General features: G+C 37.4%; 1 protein-coding gene across 5 annotated transcripts in view; it reads right to left on the bottom strand.

The window, feature by feature from the left end:
- epha6 (eph receptor A6) overlaps positions 1-22,766 on the bottom strand; it is a 153,062-nt gene that overhangs the window by 41,414 nt on the left and 88,882 nt on the right. For all 5 annotated transcript variants that reach the window (XM_077616720.1, XM_077616723.1, XM_077616721.1 and 2 more), the window contains 2 exons: positions 9,081-9,236; positions 5,831-6,166 (listed from right to left, as the gene is read on the bottom strand). In XM_077616720.1, the coding sequence (XP_077472846.1) occupies positions 5,831-6,166; positions 9,081-9,236 (492 nt within the window). The remainder of the gene's footprint in view (positions 1-5,830; positions 6,167-9,080; positions 9,237-22,766) is intronic.

Here is a 22,766-nt window from a genome sequence, read left to right as displayed (position 1 = left end):
GCTTGCCATTTCAGGTATAAATGGATTGGATATCGCCATCAGTGTCAATGAATGAGATGAATATGGCAAAATTGGAGTAAGCCCACTCTTGGTCTTAGTAGAACTAATTTTCTGAATGTTCACTGCAAGTCCTAGCAGTCAAAATGCATTTAGCATTGATCGTCACCTAGGCATGTGACACAACTCAAAATTGATTGTTTGTATAATTGGCATCAATGACACCCAATAAATTAGGAACAGTTTTTCCAGAGTCTTGCTCAACAACATCTAAAATGAGGTACTGGGACCCGGGCTTCAAACCTCCAACCCGTCGGACAGTGGATAAACTAATCCCCAAACTGAGCCGTATCCATATTTCATGGCAAGGCACTAAATATCCCCTTTATATATCCATATGCTGCATGGTAATTGGGGTTTCCTGGAGGGCGGATCTTCTTGCTTTTGGTGCCAAGGGCATGAATTCCTTTCAGAGAGGCTGATAAATCAACTTCTAATAAGCCAGCTAACATGAAGTGCGTATTTATGGCCGCCCACTACCCAAGGCCAATGCCACATGACCAGTTCTTGTATCACATGTTTGCATACACATGCTTGTGAGAGAAGGACTACACATGCAAGGAACATAACACTAGGGTGCATTTTGGGCTAAAAAAATGCCATAATTATACACCTAATAGTGAATCCAAAAATTCAGTTTTGCTTTTGTTAATTGAGTAGAGCTGTTTGTGACTCAGTCAAGGTGGTTGATGTTTCCTTCCAACTTAAGAAACCCGTGGTGGAGATGCGAGCCAGATGTGTATTTATTGTTTGTGTGTACTGCTTAGAGGAAAAAATGTGGCTAAAGGGAATTAGAGCTCAGCCCTGCTGTGATCAGTATTGATTTATCCCAAGATTGTCACCTTCCTCCATCTCTCCACCCCGACCAGTTCCTCGAGGCCCCGGGTCTTTCAACTCATCCAATTTGTATGGGTGTTGTTATTATTAGTGTTTCCACAGCACAGCGCTTTGGTCCGGGGCCATGGACAAACCACTTTATGATGCCGCGCATAATAAACATCATTGGGATTTTCCCTGGCTGGTAATTAAGTGTGGGGATAATTTGTCATAGTTAGTTAGAGCATGGTGGAATGGCGGTAAAGGGCTTAGAAGAAGGAGCATTGTGGCTGAGAAGGCCAACAGTTTCATGTGTTCAACTCATTTATAGCCAGTGCTGCAAATTGATCCTGGCACCTGCTGTGGTACAAGGCAGTAGGCCAACACAGGTCAAGGAAGATAAGACAGAATCTTTAATAGAGTTTGACTTTAACAATCTAGTAAGTTTGACAGCAATGTTTTTTGGGTTCCAATTACCGATTCAATCTGCATGCATGAAAACTTTTACAAAAAACGACACAACCACCAGGTTAATATGGAAAATATTGGAATTGTTTTTTTAAACTTGGAGAGACCGATAAGAGTCAGGGTCAATGATCTATTTATGAGCTGATTGCCATAAAATCACAATAAAAACAATACAAGCGCTCAAAACCATAGTATTGATAGTAACGTGAAAACTGAAAATACAAAAAAAGTGCATTTTATGAAGTTTGCCTTCCAAGTGATCTGTTTGATTGAATGAACACACAATTTCTTGTTGCTATTTCAGATTTTTGTAAATCATCAAATCATCACCAGTCAGAATGAATGTAATGAACAACACACCAATGTCAGCCCATGGCTATCCCATCTACAAAAGATTCTCTGATTGGTGTCTCGAGTTGCTGTTCAGATGTGACACAGCAATTGAGAATTCGACCTGTCTTTGATTACTTCAGTGACATACACAATTACCAAGCTCCTTCCTGTGATTAAAGACCCTCATGTTTCTAGGACATCTTCTGCTTTGGCTACCTCTTTCAACAGTCATCCATTCTTTTGACAACACTATATTTCAGTCAGCATTATGAAAGCCACCTATGCAATTCATTCCACCATAAATGGGGATTTTCCTAGAATACCTCCAAGTCTTGAAGGACTATATAACTATTTGGCAACAAAAATCTGTAGCGGAGAGATTTGTAATTCTGAGAAAGAATTATACTGTCCTTTTTGCAATATTTTTATCATGCGATTTTAGACCACGGGCCAAAGTTTATTCAGTCTTTTTATCTTTCCTTTTTTAAAAGCACTCATAATTGTGCTGTGGGTCAGTGAAGGTTGAAAGTTCATCAACCAAATTCATGAATTGGACCAATCAATTCTCACCCTCTTGCTACTGTCACAGTGCAATTTCCCAAATACGGGATGAACAAAGTTATCTAATCTAATCTAATCAACCGTTTAATCAGAAATGTAACATTTTGGTAAAATTGCAGAAAAGGTGACAATTTCCCAGTTCAACTATTTTATATAGTGATATTGTCTGTTATCACATAACCTTATTTGATTGTTGCTTTATACACTCATTCATTCATCTTCCATACTTCTACACTCATTTATTTATCCTCAAAAGGGTTGCTGGAGCCTATCCCAGCTGACTTTGGGCAAAAGGCAGACTATAGTCGCCAATCAGCCGTTGGGCACAGCGAGACAGACGACCATTCACACTCACAATCATATGGCATTTATCGTAAATATGCCAATATATAAATGTGATTTTTAACACTAAAGTTGGGGAATATACAAATGAACAAAGACAATTTACAGCCTTGATCTATAGTAATTGACTTGCATGATACGAGGACTATCTGCTGCACTTCAATGACTGACTGACTCTGTCAGGTAATTTACTGCCATTTCATCCTGAAATCCCCACATAATTATCTTTCCAGTCTCCGACTTCTCATTTTATATTCCATTTGACTTTCTTCCTTTTCAGTCTTTTCGTTGTTTGTGTCCTTCTCTTTACATTCAGATGAGTCCCTTCATGGTTTAAACCCTTCCCTATTTGTATGATTTTCTTTTACATGACATATTTAAATAGTTATTTATGCCGAGCCGGCTAATTGTGGTTATATGGCAGTGTGGTTTGTCTTGCAATAAATACTGTAGACCGTGTATTTATTTATTTTTAGTTTTCTCTGCCAGTCTCAGTGCATGCAAAGTGCGCATGTCGTTGAGATTGATGTTTTTGCATATAAGGATATATAAATCACAAAATATGGAAAAGGTTATAACTGACAGGAAATTATCCCTGGTTATATAGTTCCTGATGCATGGGGAGAGTATTAAAGAATGGTTTGCGTATATGTATGTGTATTTGCAAAGAAATCTATCACAGGCATGGCAAATCATTTATGGTAACTTTACCAAAGGGCCATCTGCATTTTAATAACCAAGACTAATTTTAGGTTTGGCTGCAGTGTATATAACTGGATTCTTGCTAGCCCTCACAACACACAGGATTTCACCTGCTTGCCTTTTTTTCTGCTGATGATAACTCTATGCTAATGGTATTTTCAGTTCACCTTTTTAAATCAGCCATTATTGAGTTTCCGGTGGATGTATCTTAGTGAGCATTTATGAACAAAGTAAGAGGAGACATATAGAGCGGCCTTTGAGATGTGGGTTTGAGTTTGCATAATTTTAATTCACATGTGTGTTTTTTTCAAGTAGGCTTCTAGAGAGTACCTCTGTAGTTTCAATTATTTTGCTTGGTAAATAGTCCAAACTGGATATCTAATGAAGAATGCCAGTGTGTGTAACTCCTAACTTTGCCAAGACAAGATAAATGTATTTTAATTGTCTAGCAAAAAGCAAAAAAAATCATGTACATAATTATGAAACGAGCATTGGGTAACTGCATTCTGCTATACTAAACATCTTTGCTTTAAAAATAAATAGCAATTCTGAACCACTTAAAGGCAAAGATGGGGACTCAAAAGGGATCAGATAGCCTCTGTTTTCCAAACAGCTATTAAATCAAGCCACAATCAAAACAAACATGCCCATAGAATTACACAAAAATGTTATCAATCCAACTCCAAGTCCCTAAAGTACTTTAAAAGCTACATCCGAGTATATTAACCTAGTGTATATTAGTGATGTGTCTAGCCAAGGGACTTGCTGTGTGTCTATGCATTGAACTTAGGGAATCTTAATGAAATAAAAAGGCTAGGTGTGACATTGTGTTTACCTGCAAAGACTGCCAAGCTGTCCCTGGACACAGGCAGAATAATGCATTTAATGTGCTGTGGCTAGATGAGAAAATGTGTTTTTCCCCAAATTCCCATAACAACAGGGGAGCAGAGGGTGGGATGTAGCCAGAGAACAAAGACGACAGAAAAATGTACACTGGAGAAGAACACGGGGCGGGAGAACACAAAAAATCCGTGTTTGCAAATTATAAGTTAAAAGCCTGTACATTCTACGCAGCATACCATATCCCCAGGGAACATTGTCCTTCAACAGAAAAACTCTTATTAGGAGAATGCAGGGAGGGAGATAACCTCACAGTTTTCACAGAGTTGAATTGAAAAAAAAGATCGGGAAATAATTTGCTATGCTATTTACTATCACCCAAAAAGTATACCTATACAAGGTAAAAGCAACAACAGTGATGAATGAGATTTTAAAAGAATGATTTAAGTTAATTGATGAAGAATAAAAAAAAATCTAAGTTGCCATACTTTCAAATGAAACACTGCCATCCACCCATATGCCTGCAACACAACACAATTTAATAAAACTTAATTACTACAACTATAGTATGAAATAAATGTGATCCTTGGACTGAATCTCTTTGCCAAACCGTCATCCACAAAGAGTATCATCAAGGACACACCCTCACTACATTAGAAGATCCTGTCAATTCCACAAGTAGGTGAATTGCATCTTACACATAAAAATGCACCATTTATTTTACATCGCGAAAATAGTCATTTTTGCTAAATGTGGAGTAGAGTGTAGAAAATAATTTATTGTGCAGATTGATACAACCACTAAACTAAAAGAATGAGACAGAAAATTAAATTGGTCAGTCACCTGCAGAGAAGTGGACCAACCAATCAAATGGCCTTGCACTGGCAAAATCCCCATTAAAAACTAATGAGGTGTTCCCTGGATCAGGGTCTGGGTAATCTATCAAATCCCACAGTAAGATTAATACTTGAGATTTCCTGAAAACTAACAAATGGACTGTACTAAACCGGGCCTACCTAGCTTGAAAGAAACACTTATCTGGGTACACAGTTCCATCATCTACTGCTCCTTTGCCGTCACGTTATACCCGAGGCAATAATCTCATCGCCTCGTATTGGTAGACGTGTCATATGATTGCAATATCACAACAAAAAAGAACAGACAGAAAACAAATAGATACTCAATCATCATGTTTAGTCATAATGACTTAAATTACCACGTAATTAAATTGTTGTTAGTATGCAAACTCACATTTTAGACTACTATATATAATTAAATGTCTGCTGGTGCATCTTTTGAAAGCAACACATCTGAGCTTCAGCACAATGTGATGTTTAGGGAAAATTAATGGTGGAAAAAATGAATAATACTTAATGAAGAAAACAGTAGAATACAGCATGATCACCATAATAGGCCAAATTATGTGTTTGCGGAAATATAACATTTAGGCAAGTAACATTTTTTGGTAATTAAATAAAAACAAAAAAATAAAAAAACAACGTGTGGACATCACATTTTAGGATATTAACATTTTTAGTGGAATTGACAATAGACATCAAATCTTCTAACCCTTCTGCTGTTTATTTGAATTAGTTTGTCAACCAGCCCAGTGAAAATAGATTGGACATCTAGCACCATCAATGACAGCCAATGAAGTAAATATTATAGACATACTATAATCTCACTTTGAAAGAACAAAATTCACACTCACCACCCTGGTTGGTCCTGACAGTAATGATGGCGACCTGTCGAGGATACGAACTCATCTCTGAAACCCCGTTGAGTGATTCGATCTCAAAGGTGTAATTGGCGTGCGCTGAGAAGTCTGTGACGGTGACCGAAGCAGTAGTCAGGCCTAACGGTTGAGGCAAGAAACGCAGCTCTTCCTCACAAAATTGGCACTGGTCAGGCTCTGGACCACATCGTTTACATTGCACGTTATAGGTGAGATCTCGACGACCTCCAGTGTCACTGGGGGGTGACCATTCCAGCACCAGGCATGAGTCATTGAGGTTGAAAAGTAAGTTACGGGGAGGGGACGGAGGACCTGCCAAGAGAAGGACAAATCACTCTATGGATATTTTGGAAAAAAAATTTAACTTTGAAAATGTTGAATGAGTTCACAATGATTCACATTGTCGAAATAATGGATGTTTCGATCATACATTTTGCACCTGAGTCCTGGATCCCAATATCTTGCCAATAAATTAAGGAAAGGAACAAAGCATCCATGTGAAATATTTTTATATTGTAGTGGGAGTGTTTTTCCACTGCTATTAATGTACTTTGTTTCTTTCAGTATTACACTTGTGCATTATTTTAAATAAGGAAAAATATGAATCCATCTTGCCACCCAATGGGGGAGTTGTTCTTTCGCCTGACTTATGTGCGAACAATGTAGGTTCTATTCCCACTCACTGGTGGTGGTCTTGTGAGTGGAAATGATACCAGCATGCTGAGACTTAAGTGTGATTTTCAATTCATCTTTCAAGAGCCTCATGTCAAGATTTTCCACACTGGGAAATGAAACTTGCATTAATTTTGAATTTCTATCAGTTGAGGATTCATATGTATATGACTAATTAGCCTCCACTGGAACACCCATTTTGAATGGCCAAAATCATCACGTCTCAGCCAGTTCAGGACATAAAACTCGATGTATGCTTTTTTTAGACAAACAGCAATCCACCAAAAGCATGTTTTTAGAATGTGAGACAAACCTAATACAACTCTAGCTCCAAAAACACAGTTATTTTGTTTATAATTCGAGGAACGTCACTAGAGCATTTCTTCCACAAAACGACACAAAAAACCTTGGATGCCTTACTGTGAGTAGATCACACATAGAAAAAAATACAGCACTCTGACCCATGGGGTATAGTTCAATTCACAACTCAAAGCAATGCCAATTATAAAAAAACAAGTTTGCCACAAAAGGCCTACCATGTTGTTCACAGCTTATTGGCACATCTCCATCTATTACATTCTTTCACCTCCCCTTCATTTCGATATTCTTTGCGCTTCCTGGATACGCGTGTTTGTGCATCACAGCAATCATCGTGCTGTAGCAGGCAGTCAGCCATCACCAGGGTGGAGTCAAAAGGCCTGAGAGATTTCAAAACTCCTTTCCTGCCAAGTTCAGTGTCTGCCAAGACAATGTGATGTTCTTTCTCCCTCAGCAAGCCTCTATCCTTCTCTACCTTTGCTGGAAATCTCAGCAGACAGTGATGCTCCTCCTCCACTTCTGTCCTCGTATGTCCATTCTTTCCCTGGCTTTATCTGTCCCTCCCCTTGTCAGCCATCATCTCACCTACTCTATTCTGTCCACAGAGTAGAATCCACCCACCTTGCCCTCTTGTGGATCAACCCCACTGCCATCAATCAGCCTCTATTCTCCTCTAAAGGGAGATTGGGATCAGTATCCTCCTTCCTTTCTTACCTCAGCATCTCTCCAACCCATGTTTCCTCCACCTTTGTCACTTCTATTTTGATGTTTTGTCCTTTTGCTTACTTTAAAAAATAATTTCTTTGATTTTGTTGAGTGTGCTCATTTTATATTGCATACCTGTCAACCTCTGCCGATAACTGCCCTTATAAATGATTATGATTCCCCTTACAAACCCCCCAAAAAACCTTACAAACACCGTACGGTGTTTGTAAGGTTTTTTGGGGGGTTTGTAAGGGGAATCATAATCATTTATAAGGGCAGTTATCGGCAGAGGTTGACAGGTATGATATTGTATTAATAGCTGCAAACAGCTATATGCACAAGTGGATGAAAAATGACACGGTCACGTATTCTTGAAATATTTCTAATGATTAACATTTCACAGTTCCTCAAAAAGCAGGTTCACGATATCACCCCATTCACATTTTAACTTAGTTTTTATGCATTAAAATAAATAGTAGTAGTTTTTGTATTGTTTCTATGTAATCCAATGGGATACTTTGATTTTCATTAACTATGGCTGTCAAGAATAAAATACCTATGGACCACGCAGACAAGATTATAATTGTTTTTAGGATTTTTTTCTTGTACATCTTACTGTTTTTCATCAGGTGTATCCAAAGTCTGGCCCTTTGAAACCTACCTTCCATAATGTTATGTATAATTGTGTGTGTGTGCATTTTTTCTCTTTTTATTTCACTTTTTTTTAAATGGAAAACTAAATGTTAATTGATTGACTGTCATTCACGGTGCTAGACATCCAATCAGTGTTGTTTGCCCCATTTTGTTAATCACAATTTTTAATATATTTTATGAATAAATATATTAAATTATTTTTTTAATAAAAATATATCATATTTAGTTATTTCATAATACTTAATTTATTGCCTAGCCTTAGGATGTGATACTGTAGAGTAAATATGATTTAGTGGAGTTCTGCCAAAACCTCTGAATGATGATTAATTTTAGACATGCTATAATAATTTTTAAACCTTTCCTCTCAAAGAATTCTTTCAGATTAAAATCCTTTCTCCACAAAGCATCGCACAAATACACTCCGCCTCCATAGAAAGATTTCATTGATGTTCTCGTCTAACTAAATGACAGCTAAATGGCTTTTTAATTAAAGGGGAATAAGTCTAATTAAACTTTAATTTAATGCAAATAATACTTTGTAATTACTGTCAGTGAATCAAAGACAAGGCAGGCGATCCACATGCAATTAATTTGATTATCCGTAGTAGAATTTGACTCAGGACAGATATGTATTAAATACCATAAAGATCAGCAAGAGTCCGGGTTATAACAAGTTTAGGTGCATTCCATGTCAATCAAAATTCTCTCTTTCAACGTGGTCGAATAATAATTATCCTCCGTATTAGGCACGACTCTTTTGCAGCTTAACAGAGGCACTTAAATATGAATCCTGATTTAAAAACAGCAATGTGCTTTACAGTGCTAATTATGGCCATAAGCAGAACATCACATTATTAAGATGGTACAGCATACTCACGTGTGCAAGCCATAGTTGACGGATCTTTTCCAGCACGGAAATAGCTTACTTCACATCGGCAAACTGAAGCACCTTCTCCATAGCTGAAACTATTTGGTGGGCACTTGCTACACTTGATGTTTCCAGCAAAAGCCTTGTAAAAGCCTGGCTGGCATGCTGTGTAAGAATAAAAAAAAGTAGTGAGCGAGATATGAAAAAGACAACAATCTTACTATACAAGTTAGTGAACCAATTTTTTGTGGTAATGCAGACTTGACATTTACCCTTTGAGTAATAAAAGGTTCATTTAACAGTACACTATAATGATCAAAGCAACATTTCTTCCAAATTATCCTCCCTTTTGTAGGTTGCATGGTTGAGTCATGGTTTATTATCCGAGTAAAAATATTGTATTTTTGTTTCCTCTAATATATTTTTAACATTTCCTTGCATAAAAAATAAAGAACTTCACCTCCAAAGACTTGGGTAAAGAATACATGGGCATCAAATTTTGGATCATGTAGGCTAAATTTGTATACCAAATTGAATGTGATTTCAACTATTGTGGGCTCTAGGACTCTATTATTATAAATTATTTCTATATAATGTTCAATGGATAAAAATATAAATACACAAATATTAAAATAAGAACATTAAAATAAAAACAGGGCATGTCTCCAATAACAATAATTTTTTTTATCTCTAAAGTATTTACAGTTAATGAGCGCACATTAAAGTTTCAAACCTAAACTACAAAATTGACTCTCTTCAGATGGCTATTAAATTTACTCATTCCACTGCCTCTGGCAGTGTATTAAACCTATTCCATTTGAACTGGGATGATTGACATCGAGTGATGTTTCAGTGCCATTGACGGTGCTAGACGTCCAATCCATTTCGACTGTGAATGATCACTCCCAACCAACCCAGTCAAAATGGATATCGAGTGCCATTAATGGCACCAATTAGTTAATACCTTATCTTCAACATCAGACAGGCCATGCCTTTCAAAATGCAGTTAATTACTGATACATAAATGCACACACGAACGCAAGATTGCTTCACAATGAAAAGTGTCATGTCTTGTGGCATGCCAAGGCTACTGACATCATTAACCTTGTATAACACTGTGTCCTTGAGTCACAATCTGTCTGTCAACCCCGACCCGCCTATACTAGATCCTTTTGACTCTGTCAGCCTAATGGGTCCTCCGGTTGACCTTTCATGAACTGAGCCGATGTTGCTTTTAAACCCTTGTAACAACATTCTGCCTCAATTTGTCTGGTCAGGCTCTACCCCATGGCCACTGGCTGCAACACTTGGCTGACAATGCATCAACTAAGAACTCACACTCAGCACACTGTCTTAAGAATGCTTACCACCTCGGACAGTAATACACTAACTATACAGTAAACTGATTGCCAAATGAGCAGAACCTAATTGAGAAAGGACAAAATGGTCAAAGAAAGTCATTACAGCCTTGTGGTATAAAATAAATAAGATAAAAGGAGCGAGATCCAATTAAGTGTGGAAGTTATGTATTCAGCAGTGGGAAATCCCCCAAAAGCGATGAATTAAAAATAAAGAAACATGAATAAATGTAATAGTAAAATTATGACAAATGCTGACTATATTTTAGAAGTGTTTTTAAAAGGTGAGTTTATCGGAGACGTATAATGAGCTGCTCGAGCAAGGAGATTCATGAAAAGAGAGCGATGACTGAGTCTGAGGTGTACAGTAAAAAAATCCACAAAACAGAGTGGTCAAGAGCTGAAATAAATAAGTAAACATACTGCTGCCACAGTACTTTTAGACTTAAGATTTAAACAGACCAGTGTCATTTGATTCTGTACAGAGAGGGAAGTTGATAAATTGAAAAGCCAAAATTGATACTATTAACAATAATAGGGTTTCTACCAGTATTTTTATAAGCCTGGTGGGCTGGCAGGCTATTCTTGCCCCACCACAATAGTGCTACAAAGTGAAATATAAAAAAGATGATATATTTTTAATGGTCTTGTGATACTGCGGAAAACAAGATGGCAACATCTTCAGGCTGATATGTAAACAAAACTGTTACAGATCTCTGCCGTTACACTGAAATTTCCTTCTTAGTGTAGTGAAATTTCATTTGTTCATGATGTCAGTTCTGTGATTAGATTGCTTGGATGGAACAAAAATTGGATAGACCACATAGCCAATCATCTTTCTTGAATCTTGGAGTTGGTTTAATTTCTTTGCCTTGTTTGAAATGTTTCAAATTGACTTAAATCCTTCTAAAGGTGACCAGAAATGTATTGTTTTAGAACTACAATTTGAATTAAGTTAAAAACTATGTAAGTTTTTATTTTATTTGTTAAAAAAATCCAGTCAGCCACCAGTGGGCATGTTTACCACCGAGCTTTGAATTTTCGTGTGAAACCCTGCAACCAATATATTGCATACTGTGCACATTGTGATCCAGAGAAATAATACTTTTTCTTACTCCCAGCACTTCTTAATGACTTTATCAAAAGAACTCCATAATAAAGGCACTTACAGCCAGCCTTTGTTATGTGCGGTGCTCAGAGTAGGGCTTATGGCAACCAAATGCCAACCTCGTTGCTAAGATACCAAACGAAAAGCTTACAGGTTTGGGTGTACATTAGTTACACTAGAAAGCCCTTACTTTGATTGTAATGAGCCTTGATAAAAGACACCTCAAAGAATGATCCATTTCATTATTTTTTTTCACACTGTCGCTTGCAAAATATAGAATATTTAAATTAATATTAACTCGATGGCTGCCACTGACAAAGGGCGATATAATATCCAGCTCAAACAGATCATATGTCTAGTAGAGATAAACTAATTGAAATTAAATGTATTCATTCATTCATTTTCTGAACTGCTTTATCCTCACTATGGTTGTGGGGGGTGCTGGAGCCTATCCCAGCTGGGGACACCCTGAATCGGTGGCCAGCTGATCGCAAGGCACGAGGAGACAGACAACCATTCACACTGACGCCTAAGGGAAATTTAGAGTGTCCAATCAGCCTACCATGCATGTTTTTGCAATGTGAGAGGAAACCAAAGTACCCAGAGAAAACCCACGCAGGCCCAGGGAGAACATGCAAACTCCACACAGGTGGACTGACCAGGAAGCCAGAGCTGAGAGGCTGATGCGCTAACCACTCAGCCGCTGGGCCAGTGAAATTACATATATGCTGTAAATACCAAGCATAGAACGTGTGATCTTATACGAAACTGAAAATGAGGACTAACGCAAGGGAGCTTTTTGATAAAAAAAGAAGAAATAAAATGTGGTAACTTTCAGGGGTGTCCGTACATTGCTGAGGCAAGAATATCTGAGTTGGGTACAAGGAAATAGTTTTCTGAATCACTGGCCTTTGGGGCCTGCTCAACCATTGGCCCTCAGCCCAAGGTTAATGGGATCTGGAAGTCATCCAGAACATCTTCACAGCCCTAAATTGTGGGTTTGTCAGGCATTCATCTTGGAACACCAAGTGGAATGCCTGACAATCCTTGGGTAAAGTTCCATGATAAGATCATGCATAAATGTGGGTGAAAATTCTACCCAATTGGAGTATTTCAGTGGAGATTTGGCATAACCGGGGTTCCCCCTAAAAAAAAACTGCTGGTAGAGAATCTCATTGATGTGGTTCATGTATGTGTGTAGTGGTGGTGAGGTTAAAATAAATTGACAGCATTTTTTAAAATTATACATTTCATTATAAACCATTTATCTATTTAAACGGGAGTCCTGCTAAAGAGCCCAGTCTTGAGATACAGTTTTAAACACACATGGAAAAATACAATGCAATTCAGAGCAATGACACATAGCTGGGACTCTGATAATCTGATTTACACATCCACCATAATATGTCCCCATCTCGCTCTTATCAGACAGCGTTAAAATACGTGCCTCATATGGACAAAAAGCATTGGGATGAACACAGCATAAACATTTAGGGTTGGGGTTAAGACAATAAAACATTGATATTTAAATAACTAGATATTCCAAAAAACAATGCCATTCCTAATCACATTATTCAGTGTTTAAGGTTTTTCAAAGTGTAAATTGATAAACATTTGAAACCCAGGAGAGTTTTATTGATTTATCACCTAAAATCAAGAATTTTTTTTTTGGTTTGACAAACAAACAGAAACATCCCACTTTGTTAAACTGATGCTTTTATTTTTTCTAAAAAGTTAACATCATTTCAGGCAATATCGGTGCATTTACATTTATTTTGATTGCAAGCTATTTCTATGACATGACTGGTAGAACTCTATGTATAATAAGCAGCTTTGTTGTTAGCATGATCAGTCTTTGCAGCCGATGGGTTATGAATTCTTCTCCCGGTGTTCAGCGAAGAAGAACAATTCCAAGAGGAGCACAATTCTGCAGCATTTACTTGCAGAACCACATGAACAAATGTTGCAGAATAGTTCAACTCTTGAAATCAAAAGCAGTGTGGTGTGGGAGGCGATGCAAAATGATAAAAGATCATGACAAAGATGGCGGCACCACACGAGCTTCCAACTAGATATCACAAAAATCCATCCAATCCTTTTTTGTGTTCACCTTTACATTTTCAACATATGATAAGTGCTGGAGTGATTCTATAATCTACTGCACTAGTTTTGTACACTTAAATCTGTCGGGAACACAGAATGAAAACAAGAACAATGTATTGGGGTTCGCGGTCAACTTTTGAAAAGGGAAAATCTTGGCTTAACCATTAAAGACCATGTAGAACTGTTTAAAAAACACGTTTCTTTAATGTCTTTAGAAATATTAGGGGAATTTAATACCTGAAGTACAAATCTTACATATTGTTCCTTTAAATCGAAGATATATTGATACATTTGTGTGAACACAGTAACACAATCTTTGTATGGTTAAGGTTTCATTCTGTTTCTTTAATATAATAAATGTTTTTACAGTTGTATCAATATAATTTGGGTCCAACATTAGTACTTTTCACTATGAGGAATACTATTAGCAATCCCAATAAGCAAATAATCAAACAAACATTTAGCTTTCCAGAAAAACCTTACTTATGTTGTTGACCAGTTATTTATTTATTACTTATTTATTGACATTTTTGTATTAGTTATTGTTATTATTTATTTGTCTTTTTGTTTGTTGTTGTTATTGTTCACTTTGTTGTGAGGCTTTAAATTTCATTATACTTGTAAAATGACAGTAAAAGCATTCAATTCATCCCATTTAAAATTTGTACATAAGGATTTACTGTTGAAAATAGTTCTAAAATATTAAATACCTTTTATTTTGAATTTTGGTTGAATATTACTGACATGTAGTTGATAAATGTATTGAAGTAGATTAGTTCTTAAGTCAATCTTGCATGTCAGTATTCTTATTGCACTTTGAGAACCACCGACTTAGACTCCTCAGATTTTCATAATTAGGATTTAATTCAAACAACACCAAAGCATTTATAATTGGCTCCAAGCTATAGCAAAATGAATGTTTGTTGAATCAACAGGATTAATCTGTTTTGCTTCCAGCAGTTCAGCTTTTTCCGATGACACCAAACCTAAAAGACGATGAAATATCTCCACTATCCTATAGTATCTCTTGAGAAGTGGCACTCTCAAACCAGCCCTATAATAGTTTTTCATGCAATCAGAACCAATGCTCTCAACACTGGGATGACAGGGCCTCTCTGCGACACATCCGCCCTCCTCTTCACTCTCTTCATTAGCTGATGTGATTGCAATGTATGATTTGCACTGAAGGATTAGCTTGCCTCACAACACATCTCAGCTGGAGTGTCAGGAATGGTCTTGCTTAGTTTGTAATATAACTCAGTCAACTTAAGCGCAGCATGAATGTTAATACTGTTCATCTGTTTGATAGCTATTTAAAATGTAGCTTAACCCTTTGTACGGCACTCATTTAACTCACTGGCCACTATAGATACTGCAACGCATCCTATCCGTTTTGACAGGGAGAGGCTGGGAGCAAATGATGGCTGCCAACCCCTCTCAGTCAAAATGAATTGGCTGTCTAGCATCATCAATGGACCTAAAAGATGAGCTTTCAGAGGCAGTCAATGTCTGGCAATGAGTTATGATTTCATTTGAATTACATTTAAAAAGAAAATAACTCCGATTTAGAATCTTATTGAGGCCCCGAACTGCAATGGACTTCGTTTTTTTTTATCCAATTTTATTTTATTCATTTAGTTTTGATGAGTTTTTATTAATTCATCCTTTAATTTATTCTTATACAATTATATACAAAAACTGATTATTAATTTAAAAAATGGGGCACAAAGTCAGATTTCTGTTATACTTGCTTACCAAACCTGGCCCATGAGTTTAAAGACAGTCATAAGGATCTTGTTATCATTTATCTCTCATGCAGATTCAAATTAATGAATAAATAATTGCCAGGCGGAAGGAATGGTGGTTAAGCACGTCCACCTAACAGTTCTGAGATTGAGGGTTCAATCCCCGGTGGGTTCTGACTTTCCTGTGTGAAGTTTACATGTTCTCGCCGTGCCTGCGTGGCTTTTGTCCGGGTAATCCAGTTTCCTCCTACATCCAAAAACATGCACAGCAAGCCCTGTTGAACACTCTAAATTGCCCTTAAGTAGGAGTGTGAGCAGAGATTGTTGTTTGTCTGGAATTGGCTGGAAACCAATTCAGGGTGTGACCAACCTACTGTCCAAAAATGACTGGGATAGGCTCCAGCACCACTCCTGATGCTTGCAAGGAAAAACGGAACGGGAAATGAATAGATGAATGAATGAATGATACCTATTTTGTCTGCATTCTGTAATTTTTTTGTAGTCACCTACAAAAATACTGTATTTTCTTTTACATTCACACATGGACAGGATAGTGGTACTGAATACATGTTCTTTATTTGTCATTTGGGTCGCATAAAGATACACATTAGGTGTGTGTGTGTGTGTTCTGCCTTTAGACCTCACTGTTTTCAATGGCTCCCTAATTCAAGTCTCTATCATGAGTTACTCTGCAAAAGTGCCTGGTGATCACAGGGAAAGTAAATGAGTATTGAGCCAGTGTCTTAGTTTGTTGGGATGGATGAGGACGGATAAAGGACGCAAACAGCAGCCAGTAGCTGAAAGTAAAGTTGGGTCGATATTTAATTGGACAGTGAATTTTTTTTTGTAATTTTGGAACTTTGCACACAGATGATAGACTGAAAAATGAAAAAAAAAGCCAACAAAGAAAGTCGAAAGCTTATGCAAATATTCTCTACCTGTCAAAAGTATTGACAGATTTTTCATGACTTGGAAAAGATTAAACTTTGATTAGTGGTGCATATTGGCTTTTAACTCATTGGGTGTTATTGACAGCTTTAGATTGGACATCTATCACGATCAATGACAGCGCATCATAATCACTCAATGGTAATCATCACAGTTGAAATGGAGTTGATGTCGATCACTCTTAACGGCAGTGAAGGAGTTAATCATTTCATTATACGCAGCTGTGTATGATGACAATAAAGGCTTTTGATTTGATTTTAAATGAGAAAAAGAGGCTATCATTAAGAATTAAAAATTTGACTTCAAAATGTACTTCCATTGCTAAAAGATGTACCTATTCCCCGTGACCGGACGTATGGTTGCCGGACGTTTGGTCGCCGGACGTTTGTTCGCCGGACGTTTGGTCGCCGGACGTTTGGTCGCCGGACATTTGGTCGCTGGACGTTTGGTCGCCCGGTGCAAACGTCCGGCGACCAATCGTCCGAGTACCAAACAATAAAACAACACGGTTTACGCATCAATCAAAGCCAACAATGGCCCTGAGCAGTTTCACTGAGTGGACGTGTAAGTGTATGAGTGTGTATGTACATGAGTTGCCCCCTTAGGAAGGGACGTCAGTCAGGGTCTTAACAAGTTCTCCAACAAAACACAAAAAATTACGGGAAATGTTGAGCTTTTCTTAAGCCTAATAATTAAAAGGGCATTAATTATGACAAAATAATAATTCACAGTTTGTATTTAGGGAATTTGAGCAACTATTTTAAATGGTAATTATCAATAACCTTCCGGGCGACCAAACGTCCGGCGACCAAACGTCCGAGTACCCCTATTCCCATACACAATATTGATTTATAGTGCAAGTTTAATGTAGTTAATTAGACTAAAACCTTGTTGTATGGTGGTTTGTTAAATTTATTTGCCTTTGGATAAGATAAAATGGGTGCCTATTCATTATTGGAAAGGAAGCAGAGGCAATAAACTTTTAATTCTGCTTATTTTAAAAAGAAAGCCTTTTCACAAGGATAATCAGAGTTAATTATCTCTGCTATTGACTGCACTGAGTGTGTTAGCAACTCTATAAAAGATTCAAACCGTCACATATACACCTCTTAGCTACAATAAGATAACTGATAATTGCAAGTACAACTTTCAATGTCATGGAAATTCAATAGTTTTTGATTATTGTTGTAATATATAGTAAAGTGACACAAAAACAAGCTATTAACAAAAGACAGTCATTAAATTTTTGCATCCATGTATTCATTCATTCATCTCCCGTACCACGTATCCTCGTAATTATGTTGGGGTTGCTGAAGCCTGTCCTAGCTGACTTCGGGCAAAAGGTGGACTACACCCTGGACTGGTCACCAGTCAGTTGTAGAGAGACAAACGACCATCGTGTTCACAATCATACTGTCACCAGCAGGAATCGAAACTGCACCTGCCCGCACTGAAGTCAGGCGAGTGAAGCACAACACCATCAGGCGGCTTTTGCATCCATGAAAGCCTTTGGAAAAAATCAACTGACACACTCGTAACCTCTGCAAACATTTTCTCTCATGCTTTTCTATTTCGAGTAAATTCCTCCTAATGGACACTTTGGGAAGGATTGTAAAAAGGAGTTTTTACAATACTCTGACGCTTTGAAAGCTTTGACCTGTAGCTCAAATGTATGACCACAGCCAAAACATAAAATCTCCCAAATCTTGTGCTAATTTTTGGAGGCGGATGGAACAACACTTGAGTCATTGTGAGCAAGAGAAACCAGACAAATCAAAGGTCTCAGAGACAGATTTAGGGGTAACACATTCACTCTAGTTTATCCCTCTGCTTGTGCCCTGTGATTGGCTGGCCACCACATCAGGGTGTCCCCTGGCTGGTGCCCGTAGTTAGCTGGGATAGGCTCCAGCACCCTACGCGACCCTTGTTAGGATAAGTGGTTCAGAAAATGAATAAATGAACATTCAATGTAATATGACTGTTTAAGTCATATAGTAGGGAGAAGAACAATTGGAAAAGTTTTATAACTAGAAAACTTCAAGGACAACTTAAGGATGTTTTATGAGTTACAGCATGGTGGGCCATTTGTTTTATGTAACCAGAGTAGAGCTTGTGGCTAGATGTCAATTAAGTTATATTTTTAACAACCTCAAAGCAGTTGTGATAGTTGAATTAAATATATAGCACTGAGTTAGACCAGAGTGAGCAGATAAAACCATGACATTATGATTTCTAACACTGACTGTACCCATACGTAGTATATGATACACATAAAATGGGGAAAATAAGTACTGAAATGTTTTCTCAAGTTATTTCCCTTAATGAAATTGAAAAAAAATTACTACCAGACATTTCATGTGATAGGATCGTGTCAGCGACAACAAAGGGAAAGGTCTATAGGAGAGTGGTGTGGCCAGCCATGATCTTTGGCTCAGACACAGTAGCTGAGGAAAAGATAGGAGGCGCAGCTACAAGTAGCAGAGATGAAGATGGTGACGTTCTCTTTAGGAGTGACTAGGTTGGATAGGATTAGAAATGAGACAAGGTCAAGGAGACCAGACTTTGATAGTTTGGTAAAGTTCAGTGGAGCGATAGATACTATAATCGGTATGAGGATGTTAAGGGTGGAACTGCCAGGGAATATGGCTAGATATTGACCTAGGAGAAATATATGGTTGTAATGAGGGAGGACATAAATGCGGCTGGTGTAGGAGGATGAAGGAAAGGACAAGATATAGTGGAAATAGTTGATTTGCTGTGGCAACCCCTCACGGAACAAGTCAAAAGTGTAGTAAAATTGGCATTAACTCACATAACATAACATTTAATTGTATAAATAAGGATTATATCTAATTAAGTGCAATGACACAGGGTGGGGGGATTATACACACAAACATATGCATGCACGCATACAGGGAGCCACATGTAATGCGAAGTGGAGAAGCCTTTGTTTGCAATGACAGTGTGCACACTTCTGGTAAGTTTTTATATATTTTGGTGCCCTTTTAGTTTTTTTCCATTGAATGTTCAGTTTGTTTCACATGTTTTTTTAACCATTTCAGAGTAAAGTTTGCCGTGTGCTTGGATTGGTGTCCTACTAGAATGTCCCACTATGCCTCATCTTCACCTGGCGCCAGGTTCATACTAAGAATTCCACAGGATTTTCATCATGGTGTTCAGCAAACTTTAAACAAAGTTCAACATGCTTTTTCTTGAGGAATAGTTTTACAGGCAGAGCGTCCATATGGCCATGACAGTAGAGTGCTTTGCCAATTGTTTTCTCTGTGACAATTGTACCCTCTGCCTCTTAGTCCTTAAGTGCTTCTTGGGCGGTCTTTGGCTCATCAAGTACTCTTATTGGAATCTCAAACTGGTCAAAAATCTTGCCAAGATCTCGAAGTGTAGTCTGTTCATGGTAAGGTAGTGTTTTTGTGCCACTTGTGGGTAATGGTGCTCACCAGAATCTTCAGGTAAAATTTGATATAGTCTGAAACAAGTTCCATTTTGATGCTAAGAAACAAGACCGCTCTTTCCCTTTATTCATCATGAGATGTGTTGTGTTGAAGATCTTGGTGACGTAAAAACGTGTTAAATATCACCATCAATTTGGTATACGTCATAAGATGTCAAAGATGTCAGATTGCACTGATTGGATGTACAATTAATAATTACTGACAGATTTTCAAGTGGTATGGCCCCTTTCCTTGTTGAAGTATACCACCTTTAAGGTGTATTCAATGATTTGTTTGTGTTTTACACTTAAGTTCATATAATCATTATTAATGGTGGTGAATTATTTTAATGTGAATTATATGAATTAATGCCAATGTCTGGTTGAAATCTCATTTGAATTGCATCTTTGGAAATAACTGTAATGAGAAAACAGTTGATGCATTCAATACTTATTTCCCTATTGTATATTTGAGATTGGAACATAATTTATGACACAGACGTTAGCTAAGGGTGACTGATTGATTCACCACTGTTAACAACAACCCCATTTGGCATTATCTATCCATTTTCGTGTCACTTCTCCGAAGATTTACAGGGGTGTTGGAGCCTATTACAACAGTGTACAGGGAGTATGCATCATTTGTTTGCGCTGGAAATTGGACTTAGTGTTTTGTTTGGGGACCACCAGCACTAATGTCAAGCTCATTGCCAGTCAGTTACTGGCCATAGATTGTGCAAATACATGGTGTTCTTCACCAGAACTCAAGGGGTTTCAACACATCTAAGATTAATTAAGAAAAATCCATAAAAAGAGAAAGAAAAGTTCATCTATATACAGTACAATAGCTAATATAGGTTTGGCGGGTATAAGAAACACTAAACTGATGCAAGTTGTTTTTTCAGTTTTTATTTATTACTTTTCAGACCTAAGAATGTTTAATATTTTTTCACCTTATTGTTCAGATATCAACGTGTTTTGAGTTGGTCGATCTATTTTCACATATGTTTTAAATTTGTGTTTTTTTCACTAGTACTTTTGAAGAATGTACAATGAAAGATTAAGAAACAGAAGATTAGTTGAACATCTTATTCACAAATGAAGTACAATACTTCTACATTAGCATTAAAGTAATGTTTTTTATTTGAATTTAGATGGTGTTATTTTATTTATTACGCATGTTTGCTGTTGCAATTTACCTGATTTGATCGTAATAAACTGCTTGGAAACTATTGACCTTGGGTTATTTTGAGGGACTGTTCACTATCTGCCACACTTGCCAAATTGGATCTCTACCATGTTTGTCGGTTAAATAGATCATAGCTGAACTCCACTCCTCCGTGCGGCTGAGTTTGACACCCCTGCTTTAGTTGAACATATCATTTTAAACACCGGAAATCGAGAAGCCTAGTTATGCATGGCATTATTGGATCGACTTGCTGAGCCAAACGAAATGAAATATCATAGAAAACCCAGTGTCAAAGCTGAACCCCCAATGTCATATGCTAACAATGACATTGACCATAGGTACTCTTATCTTCAGATTCAGTGGATCAGAGATGGACCGCATCATTCACTTAATCTAAATATAAAATTTAATGTGGCTCCTCTCTCATTTAATGTCACATAAGCATAGACATTTGCACAGAGATGAGTAGCCAGTATATTCTTCTCTCTGGTTCCTGTCTGATCTATAGAGTTTAATAGTGTTTAATAAGGCTGACATTACATTGGTATAATCCCACTCTGTCATGCACCGACACACAACCAATTCCATTTCCATCGGCTCAGCTGTTTTCTCTATGCTCTGAAAGCTAATTTCAATGAACAAAACGAAGCTTCAAATATCAATTACCAATGATCTCAGAGAGGAGAAAAAGCTGATGGATGATTCATTTCCTTTAATCCTTTGGTATTCTTGTCATTTTTTTCTTTTATAGAATATGCTGTCGAGTTCTACACAGAGGAAAAGAATTAAGTTTGAACATCTACGGTTGGCACAGAGGGATGATTTAATGCCATTGACAGCAATAGACGCTCAATCCATTTTGAATGTAACAGGCTGACAGCAAATGATTGCTTCCAGTCCGCCCAGTCAAAAGGATTGCACATCTATACCAACAATGGCAGCTAATTATTAATTTCTAAAATAACACTAAAGCTGTTATTCTAGTAGTAAGGCTGTTGATAGATTTCCTCACTTTAATTGTTATAAATGGGATTAAGCCAAGGTTACTGTGTAGTCAATGTAAAAGCAGTTAATTTGTAGAGCAAATCTGATCCAGTTACCTATAGTGACAGAAGTAGATTCACAATGGTAGATACCCTTTGGTAGATATTACTTTGTGAACAGCTCTACCTTGTATCGTTCAGAAGTTGTCATTCAGTGGAGATTTTTGGATGACCTTAGCCGCTAACATTAATATCCAGTATACCATTAGTAGTAGGTAACGTGTTACTGTAACACTGTTGCATGATCTCTGCTGGATGGAACTGGTAGCGGAAAATATCATGCAACAATTTCTACTGGATGACTATTTCTGAAAAGTCATGGGCAGTGATGGTCCCCAAGTGTTATCCACCAAAGTAAATGTGGTGTAAGTCTACCGTTTGTGGCCATTTTGCGTTCTTGTAGTGGAAATTTGGCATTCATGCCTTTTGTTTTTTTCAGCGTTTAAAATTTGCAAATTGCATAACACTTCCCAGACTACATAGATCTCTCAGCCGATGAGTTCATAAACACTTTTTTTCCGGAAGGAATTTCACATCCTACATAAAGACTCTCAGAATTAACACAATGCACAGTTTTAGTCTCACTTCAAGTGCAGCGATATGTTTAGTCTCTTAATGAAAGCAGGGAGTCTAATGGTGTCTAATTTACAATGATGTCATTTCTCTGAGTGTCCTGGCTTTCAACCAAAACAGGCCATAATGCAATAGCTTGCTTATTTTAGACTGACCTCGGTTTTACATGTGTAAATA

This window comes from Stigmatopora argus, chromosome 13 (genome assembly GCF_051989625.1).
Source record: "Stigmatopora argus isolate UIUO_Sarg chromosome 13, RoL_Sarg_1.0, whole genome shotgun sequence".
Taxonomy (NCBI): domain Eukaryota; kingdom Metazoa; phylum Chordata; class Actinopteri; order Syngnathiformes; family Syngnathidae; genus Stigmatopora; species Stigmatopora argus.
This window is presented reverse-complemented; position numbering and strand designations above follow the sequence as displayed.